Source organism: Cupressus sempervirens, chromosome 3, assembly GCF_028749045.1.
Source record: "Cupressus sempervirens isolate cs-2001-9-10 chromosome 3, ASM2874904v1, whole genome shotgun sequence".
Taxonomy (NCBI): domain Eukaryota; kingdom Viridiplantae; phylum Streptophyta; class Pinopsida; order Cupressales; family Cupressaceae; genus Cupressus; species Cupressus sempervirens.
The window spans coordinates 134,605,471-134,615,997 of record NC_143120.1 but is presented as its reverse complement, the minus strand read 5'-3'; the positions used below and the strand labels follow the sequence as shown (position 1 = coordinate 134,615,997).

The window sequence follows — 10,527 nt, the reverse complement described above, 5'->3', positions numbered from 1 at the left end:
CACACCAAATCCTTCAGAATCTCACAAATACAATCTCAAAAGTCTACTAGTAAATCAGGAACAAAAAACAATAGTCACCAAAAAGACTCTAACTCCAAACTCTATGTGCACTTAGGACAAGGTTGTCCAATATGCCTCAAACACATCCCCAACTACGCAAACCATAAAACCACAAATCTGAGCTTGAAGCCCCCTCTTATAGGATTGTTGACTTCCCTAGGATGCTCCTACATCAATTATTATCCTATTTATAGCTCTAGAGTCAAAGAAAATTCTCCATTCTCTATTCTTCTTAGGTACTAATACAATAGGTACTGCGCAAGGAATCAAGCTTTCTCTAATCAAACTATTTTTAAGCAATTAATGTGCTTGTATATTTCATTCTTCATTCTCTATAGGATTTAGTCTATATGGTACTTTATTAGGTGAACTAGCTCTAGGTATCAAATCCATGCAATGGCTTATACTTCTTACCAGAGGTAAACCATTAGGTACATTATTATAAATAATATCTTGAAATTATGACAACAAAGATCTAACCTTAGGTGCATGCTCAAGCTCATTTTCTTTCTCAATCTTTCTAGGAATCAAATCAAAGCAAACGTTTTGTCTCTTCATCTCCTTTACAAACTAATTTACTTCCTCCAAGAAGACTCTAACTACAGTACATTGATTATCTTCAGGTTTTGCAATCAAAGGAAACAATACTTGCTTCTTCCCATTAGCCCAAATGGTATATTAATTCAATCTACCACCATGTAAAATTTTCTATCATATTGCCAAGGTCTTCTCAAAAGAATATGACAATAATCCATAGGCATAATATCACACAAAATTTTATCAAAGTAGTTACCAATCTTGAGTTTCACGAGGCATTATTCACTTACTAGTAATTTATGCTCATCCTTGATCCAAGCAATGTGATAAGGGTTAGGATGCTTCAATATCTACAACTTTAATTGAGATACCAACTCTTTAGATTCTAAATTATTAGAACTGCCACTATTTATGATCACTTTGCAACATTTTTTTGCAATCTTACATCTAGTTTTAAAGACTTTTCCTCAAAAAATGTTCACCATCAAATTGCTCATTCCAAAAGCTTCTTATCATCTTCAAGTTCTCTCCATCCTCAAGTTCATTCAAAGGATCAATAGCCTCCTCTTGAATCAAAGCATTTCTACTATTACTTTGTGTCTTCTTTCCAAAAAAGGTACACTCAAAAGCTCTATGCCCCTCTTCTCCATATTTAAAGCAAGTTCCTTTTAAACCAAGATCTATCTTCTATTTCTAATACTATTATTCCTAGGGTAAGAAGAAGAATTACCTCTAGTGTAGTTACCTCTTCCTCTGTTAGCATTATCCTCTTTCCATTTAGATTTACCTCTGTCATGATGCATATTGTCATAACATCTACCTCTACTCCTCTAAAATATGTCACCTCTTTCTCTCTATCTATGTTCATGTTTCTTTGTCAATATCTCTTTAACTCTTAGTGCATACACGTATGCTTCTTCAACACTCTCCATATTTAAAAAGCTAATCTCATCTTGTATACAAATCCTCAAACCATTCAAATATGTAGAAACCTTTTCAACCGCATCATCGACATATCCAGATCTAATATATAACTTATAAAAATTCTTAGTATAATCTTTCATAGACATATCTTTTTGTCTCAAATTTTGCATTCTTCTCAACAAAATAGCTTGATAATTAACATAAAGGAATTTCTTTTTCAACTTACAAACCATGATTACCCATGTCTTAATCTTTTCCTTCCCTCTTCTTTTTATATCAATCTACAAGTGTTCCCACCAAAGAGAAGCATGACCACTCAACTTCATAGTTGCTATTTTCACCTTTCTATCCTTAGAAATACTTTCACAATCGAATAAATTTTCAATCTTAGAGATCCAATCCAACAAGGCATCAATATCCAATTTTCCACTATATCAAGAAAGTTCAAAAGAGGATCTGGAATTCACTCTACTCAAGGCTCTCAAGAGTCTTTCTTCATCCTATTCTACTTCAGGTTCAAGATTAGGTGTAATTTCTTATTTTTATCACTAACATCATCAAGATGTACTCCTCTTATCTGGGTTGTCTCAACAACTTCATGTCTAGCTGCAATTTGTCTCGACATGTCCATAATATAATTATCTACATTTCCTCTACCTTGAACCATTTTGACAATATTTTTTGCAAGAATCATAAACTTCTACAATTTATAGGTCAAAAACTCAATCTGCCACCCTAAGACCAATCCATGACAAGGTTCTCTATAATACCAAACTTTGTAAGGAAAGAAATCTTCACTCTAAGACCACCTAACACATGTGTTAGGATGCTCATAGGAGGCAATCCCAAGCTACCATCACTAAGAGTTACACATAGAAACCAATATATATGAGAAACTACAAGAAATTTAATAGAATTTAATATAGATATGATGAGACAATCTTTGATTAACATCCCAAGCACGAGGTCTAACTAGTTTCAATCATAAACATTCAAAATATAAACTGCTAGCTTAGAGGCTAGGAATTATAAATCAAAATCTTATTGTTTTCATTTTATCTATCTACATTCTTACCTTTTCCAATCCTAGATGTCAAAATATATAGCCGACAAGACCACAAGTCAGTTTGCCAGGCAAATTATTACAAAATCTAGGTCCTGCCCTAAAGGAGAAATCATCAACCTTACAATTAAGAAAAAGAACATTTGTGTGGGGAAAATATAGGTTCACACATGATCCAAGAAGAGATTTCCAAGGCCAAAAAGAAACCTTGATACCACACATAACCTCACCAAAATTAAACTCCCACATTACTTGAGCTGCTAGAAAAGAACACACCATGAGAAAAGAGAATGGACAACTCCTACATATGATTAAATTAAATTTTGTGAGCATAGGACAAGGATCTACAATAGGTCCACATTAAGGAGCCAACTATGTGGAAAGAGAAAACACAAACAACAAAGGCAATCCTTGAACAATAGATAGGAACATTTGAAAGGAAATATTTTTGGTTGATGCAAGATTACCAAATTACCCAAGACACTCCTACATCAATATTTGAACTCCAACGGTCCCCAAATATTTTTCAAAGTTGTGATTTTTGTATACCATTTTGTGAAAATATCATTTGGACAACTTTTTCTTGTTGCATACAAAACTTTGTAAAAATCTCCTAAATGTTTACCAATCACCCAAACATGGCTAAAAGAGGTTGAATAGACCCCTAAAGGAGGATTGCATATAATTGATTAATCATTTCACATGTTTTGTGCTATTTGACAACGTTTGGCAATGTTTATTCATATAGAACTCTTGACCAAAGTGACTCTAAGCTTGAATCTAAGACATACCAAAATGGTCCATAGAACCGTATTTGAAGACATTAACATAAAACAAAAAATCTAAAAAATTCAAATTTTCTTCATTGAGGCATGATTCCATTGAGGTTCCTACACCAATCCTCATAAATCTCTTCTCTATATAATTTATTATTTTTATTGTTATTATTGATCAATAAGTTTGACTTTAAAAACTATATAATTAAATCCTCGTAGGCATGTTACAATTTTAAAGTTTGATATATAAAAAAAAATTATTTTAAAAAATAAAATAAAATGTTGAATATGTACAAATAATAAGTACAAATTCTTATTGTAGATTATGTCATCTAGGTATACAATCACAAATTTACACAAGAATTTCTTTTGAACCTAATTTATCAATCTCATAAAATTACTAAGTGTATCAGTTAAACCGAAAGGTATAACCAACCACTTATACAAACCTTCATTAGTCTTAAAAGCAATGTTCCATTCATCTCGTTCTCTAATTCTAATATATTGAGATCCACTCTTCAAATCAATCTTTGCAAAACATTATTATCCACTCAAACGATCCATTATGTCTTTCATCCTAGGCAAGGGAAATATGGTCTTAACTATTATCCTATTTATAGTTCAATAGTCAATGCCCATTCTCCATCCTCCATTCTTCTCAGGTGCCAATACAACATACACTGCATAAGGACTCAAACTTTCTCTAATCAAACTCTTTTCAAGCAATTAATGCACTTGTCTATTAGATTATTCATTCTTTGCAAGTATTAGTCTATGTGATTCTTTATTAGGTAAAATACCTCTATGTGTCAAATCTATGCAATGGATTATACTTCTTACAGGAGGTAAACCATCAAGTATATTATCAAAAATAATATCTTGAAACTATGACAACAAAGATCTAACCTCAGTTGCATGCTCAAGTTCATCTTGTTTCTCAGTCTTCCTAGGAATCAAATTAAAGCAACCATTTTATCTCTTCATCACCTTTACAAATTAATTTCTTTCCACCAAGAAGATTCTAACTATAATACAGTGATTTTATATAGGTTTTTCAATCGAAATCAACAATATTTGCTTCTTCCCATTAGCCCAAATAGTATATTGATTCGATCTACCATCATGTAAAGCTTTTCTATGATACTACCAAGGTCTTCCCAAAAGAATATGACAACAATCCATAGGCATAATATCACACAAAATCTCATCAAAGTAGTTCCTAATCTTGAATTTCACAAGGCATTCTTCACTTACTAGTAATTTGTGTTCATCCTTGATCCAATCAGTGTGATAAGGGTTAGGGTGTTTCAATATCTACAACTTTAACTTAGATACCAACTCTTCAAATTCTAAATTATCAGAACTAACACTGTCTATGATCACTTTGCAACATTTTTCTTCAATCTTACATCTAGTTTTAAAAAGACTTTTCCTCAAAACATGTTCACCATCTGATTGCTCATTCCACAAGGTTCTTGTCATCATCCTTAGGTTCATTCTAAGGATCAATATCCTCCTATTGAATCAAAACATTTCTACCATTACTTCCTATCCTTTTTCCAAACAAGGTACACTCAAAAGCTCTATGTCCCTCTTCTCCACATTTAAAGCAAGTTCCTTTAAAGCAAGATCTATCTTCTCATTGTAAACTGTTACTCCTAGGGTAAGAAGAAGAATTACCTGTAGTGTAATACCTTTTCCTCTATTAACATTATCCTCTTCCAATTTAGATTTACCTCTATCATGATGCATATTGTCAGATATATTGCTTTCTCCATAAGATCTACCTTTGCTCCTCTAAAATCTTCCACCTCTTGCTCTCTATCTATGTTCATGTTTCTGTGTCAATATCTCTTCAACTCTTAGGGCATATAAGTATGCTTCTTCAACACTTTCCATCTTGACAAAGCTAATCTCATCTTGTATAGAAGTCTTAAAACCATTCAAATATCTAGAAATCTTTTCAACCTCATCATTGATATGTCTTGATCTAATATCTAACTTAAAAAATTCCTTAGTATAATCCTTCACAGTCATATCATTTTGTCTCAAATTTTGCATTCTTCTCAACAAAATAAATTGATAATTAACATGAAGGAATTTCTTTTCAACTTCCCAACCATGTTTACCCTTGTCTTGATCTTTTCCTTTTCTCTTCTTTTTCTATCATTCTACAATTGTTCCCACCAAAGAGAAGCATGGCCTCTCAACTTTGTAGCTGCTATCTTCATCTTTCTATCCTCAGGAATACTTTCATAATCAAAGAGCTTTTCAATCTTTGAGATCCAATCCAACAAGGCATTGATATCCATTTTTTCACTATAATAAGAAAGTTCAAAAGAGGGTCTAGAATTCACTCTACTCAAGGCTCTCAAGAGTCTTTCTTCATCATGATCTACCTTAGGTTCAAGAATAGATGCAATTGTTTATTTTCATCACTAACATCATCAAGATATACTCCTCTTATCTAGGTTGTCTCAACAACTTAATGTCTAGTCACAATTTGTCTTGACATGTCCATAATAATATTATTTGCATTTCCTCGACCTTGAACCATTTTGACAATAATTTTTGCAAGAATCATAACCTTTTGCAAATTATAGGCTAGAAAGTCAATATGCCACCCTACAATCAATCCAATATAAGGTTCTCTACAATCCTAAACTTTGCAAGGAAATAAAACTTTACTCTAATACCACCTAACACATGGGCTAGGATGCTCATAGGAGGCAATCCCAAGCTACCATTGCTGAGGGTTACACACATAATCCAATATATAGGAGAAACCACAAGAAATTATATATAATTTAATGCAGATATGATAAGACAATCTTCTATTAACATCCCAGGCATAAGGCCTACTTGGTTGCGGCCATAAACATCCAAAATATAATTTGTGAGCTTAGAAGCTAGGATTTACAAATCCAAATCTTATTGTTTTCATTTTATCTAACTACATTCTTACATATTCTAATCCTAGATCTCAAAATGTATAGCCAACAAGACCACAAGTTGGCCCGTCAGGCTAATTACTACAAAATCTAGGTCCTACCCCAAAGGAGAAATCAACAACCTTACGATTAAGAAAAAGAACATTTGCGGGGAATCACACATGATCCAAAAAGAGATTTCCAAGGTCATGAAAAACTTTGATACCACATGTAACCTCGCCAAACTCAAACTCACACGTTACTCGAGCTAGCTGCTAGAAAAGAACACACCACAAGAAAAGAGAAAGGATAATTCCCACATATAATCAAATTACTTTCTGTGAGCATAGGACAAGGATCTACAATAGGTCCACATTAAGGAGCCAATTGCACTGAAAGAGAAAACACGAACAACAAAGTCAATCCCCGAACAATAGACAAGAGAAATTGAAATAAAATATTATTGGTTGATGCAAGATTGCCAAAGTACCCAAGATGCTTCTACATCAATATTTGAACTCCAACGGTCTTCAACTGTTTTTCAAAGTTGTCATTGTTATGTACCATTTTGTGGAAAATATCATTTTGACAACTTTTGCTTGTTGCATACAAAACTTTGTAAAAACATCCTAAAGGATTTGCAATAACCTAAACATGCATAAAAGAGGTTGAACAGACCCCAGAGGAGGATTGCATACAATTGACTCATCATTTCACATTTTTCATGCAATTTTGCAACATTTGGCAATGTTTGTCCATATAGAGCTCCTAAACCAAAATGATTCCAAACTTGAATCTAAGACATACCAAAATGGTCCATCGGATCGTATTTGAAGACATTAATATGAAACAAAACTTTAAAAAACTCAAATTTGCTTCATTGAGGCATGATTCCATTGAGGGCCCCTACACCAATCCTCATAAATCTCTTGTCTATATAATTTGTTATTGTAATTGTTATTGTTGATCAATAAGTTTGACTTTAAAAAAACTATAATTGAATCCTCATAAGAATATTACAATTTTAAAGTTAGATATATAGAACTAATTTTTTATTTAAAAAAATTAAATTAAACGATGAATATGTAGAAATAATAAATACAAATGAAGACTCAAATTTTTTCATTACTCTATTTAAATATGTTTAATATACAATTTTAAGGTGCGAAGTAAATCAATAAGAATCCTCCTAGAATAACAAACAGATTATAAATTCATTAAATCTATTAACAACTTCATTAGAAAAAGGAAAATTATGCAGTCTTGATTGTCTTTTTATGCATGGTTTATGGAAGTCACGGAACGAGGGGATAGAAAACTTTTCTCACAACTCTTGCTTTTCTCGGCGGGACGAATTCTTTGTAGTGAAAAGAGAGCGTATGATTAATTGTAGTTTACCTTGCCGAGATTTTACACTTTAAAAGTAGGCAAGCCTCGATTTTCCCTCTTTTTTTTACCAAAAATTTTCTGCACATCTGCTATCAGTCATTATCTACAGCCGGTAAATGATTAACATCCATCTCGCATTTCTTCGAAGATATCGAATGCCCGTCATTTTCAATGAAAAAGACGAATAGATTGTACCCACCATTTCTAATTTTCAATGGAAAAATACATGGAGTGTACTGGACTGTATGAAATAATGGAGTACAGATATAACTTGTGTTAAGGAATTCATCGTACCCTGTACTTCGTTAGATATTGCTCATAATGGAAATTCGTCTACCATGGTGGAAAATTGCTGTGATGATAATGGTGATGGCCAATGAAGGTCAAGCGATGGCGAATCTTGGAAGGCAGAGAGAGATCTCGGACCAAATGCAAAGACATATGTACCGGGAGAGCCAAATCAATCCCCAAACTGAAGGATCTGCATGCCAGGTTAGTGAAACTCAATCTCGAAAAGAGATTCCCCCTTTGGTATTTTTTGAGGTTACAAAACCTATTGAACTTCCCGAGGAAAGGCCTTGCTCTATCCATGTTTTACAATATGATTTTGGGTACACAATAGGAAAACCTCCAGTAACAGTGGAGTATAATCCCCCCAAATGGTGCCCTGACAAATGGAGTAAAGTGGTTATGGAGTGGAAGGCAACATGTAAAGGAAGGCAGTTCGATAGGATTGCGGGGGTTTGGTTGAGTGGCGTGGAGATCCTCAGGACGTGTACTGCAGAGCCCACAAAAACAGGAATTGAATGGACAATTCTCACGGATATAACTAAGTACTCCCCATTGTTGAAGGGCCCTCAGATTCTTGAAGTGAAGCTTGCCAATTTAATAGATGATACCTATACTGGGGTTTATCATGTCAATATAACTTTCCATTTTTACGAAGAGAAGGGGGAATTAGGCATGCATCTGCATGATTATGCAGATTTGATTATGCCCATTTCTTTGCCCTACTCAGAGAGTGAGGGCGCATGGTTCCAAATACAAAATGCATCAGATGTTCGAGGGAAGTCATTGCACATACCACCTAATGCTTACAAGGCAGTTATGGAGATTTTTGTTTCATTCCATTCAGCAGATGAGTCCTGGTACGCTAATCCCCCTAATGTATATATTGAAGCTAACAATTTGACCGATACAGCTGGTAATGGGTCTTTTAGAGAGGTAGTGGTTTCGGTAGATGATATAGTGGTTGGTGCTGTGTGGCCTTTTCCTGTAGTTTATACCGGAGGGGTTAATCCACTATTCTGGCGCCCTGTTTCTGGTATTGGGTCCTTCATTCTCCCTAGCTATGAAATAGAAATCACGCCATTTTTGGGAAGATTGTTGGATGGAGAAGAGCATAAGTTCAGCTTGTCCGTGACCAATGCTCTCAGTATGTGGTTTGTAGATGCAAATTTGCACTTGTGGCTTGATAAAAAGAGTGCAAGAACAAGTGGAAAACTAATTGAATATGAGGCACCTCCTTTAGAGATCAATCTTGTATCAAACTTTAAAGGTCTTGATGGATCCTTTGTTACGTCTGCCCACAGGAAGATTTCCCACTCTGGCTGGGTCGAATCATCTCGGGGAAATATGAGTACTCACATTTCACAAGAATATAAGTATATAAATTCAATGACTTTTGAAAACAATGGAGATACACAGAAAGTGGAGCAAAGAATAAGGGCCAAAAGTGGTGCTATACTTGAGGCGCCCACAGGGATTCTATTAACTTCTCAAGTTGATAGTTCTTTTCCCACATATATGTATTTCTCTACTGTGGACAAAGGTAATGGCACTACTCTTGAGACAGCAAACTTTTCAAATGTATTTAATATGAATATCACCATTGTTGCCCCAACGAATAGTTTTTTCAGTTCCTTAGATAATACTCAGAATTCAGAGGGCTATATTTTTGTTCAGAATAATTTAGTAAGCAGTGGGTTGGGAAGCACTCAACAGACATACAGGTATCTGAGTACTAAAGGTTGCTATTCTAGATCTTTGAGTGTAAGCAATTATACGTTTCTTTCAGATCATATAGACACTTTCTGTGGGAACACGTCCTGATGCTTTGAAGGATAGCGTTCTTCATTGAAATCCTTGGCAGGCCAAACAAGGGTAGGTTCTGCCTTTCCAATTATTTTGATTGGGTGATAGGCAATGCCCTCTCAGATGTATAAATCAGTAACTGTTTTCTACCATATGGCATGAGATTGGATTTCATAGCAGTATGGTTCAATACTAAAGAATTGAATTGGTCAGTACATGGTAACCCCACCATTCAGTGCTCTGCTTAATAAAAATACGACTTGCAGAGAACAAATGTGTCATTACTTCAGTGATTTGATGCATGCTATCTTGTCTTGTTTCACTACAAAATATTTCCTGCAAAAAAACTCACAAAAGTCATTGTGATATTGATATCACGATTCAACTGTGTAGTTTTTGAGTCAAACTCATTGACCCATGTTTCATGAGTAGTAGTTTACAGTGTACACAAACCCATCTCTCATGACAATGAATGAAATACTTAACACTCATTGGATCTAGGTGATGCTCACAAAGGTGAAGCAGTGGGAGTCCCTGGGAGGTCACCCATCCCAGTAGTACTCCATCTTGAGCACGCTTAACAATGAAGTTTCTTCCATGGTTAACCCCTCTTTGGTTGCAACCTCGTATCCTCCATGGTTAAATCCACTCTGCTTGCAACCTCACTTGCAAAACCTTCACTGAGTGTTGTATGGGAGTAGTTAAGGGTGCTTGAGCTGGAGTAGTACTGGGATGGGTGATCTCCTGGAAAATC

At 34.6% G+C, this 10,527-nt stretch overlaps 1 protein-coding gene across 2 annotated transcripts; it reads left to right on the top strand.

Moving 5' to 3' along the window:
* The first annotated feature begins 7,597 nt into the window (after positions 1-7,597).
* LOC149565121 (peptide-N4-(N-acetyl-beta-glucosaminyl)asparagine amidase A-like) lies at positions 7,598-10,047 on the top strand. 2 transcript variants are annotated; one of them, XM_089818667.1, is made up of 2 exons: positions 7,932-8,171; positions 8,302-10,047. In XM_089818667.1, exons 1-2 carry the CDS (start codon positions 8,165-8,167, stop codon positions 9,789-9,791), a joined length of 1,497 nt encoding a protein of 498 aa, XP_089674793.1. In that variant the 5' UTR covers positions 7,932-8,164; the 3' UTR covers positions 9,792-10,047. The 2 variants fall into 2 exon arrangements, with proteins under 2 accessions (XP_089674792.1, XP_089674793.1); XM_089818666.1 differs by having other exon boundaries at positions 7,598-10,047.
* Positions 10,048-10,527: the final 480 nt, after the last annotated feature.

Bases quoted from the DNA above. Each gene is read 5' to 3' on its own strand.
- LOC149565121 (XM_089818666.1), top strand. From the start codon at position 8,001: ATGGAAATTCGTCTACCATGGTGGAAAATTGCTGTGATGATAATGGTG.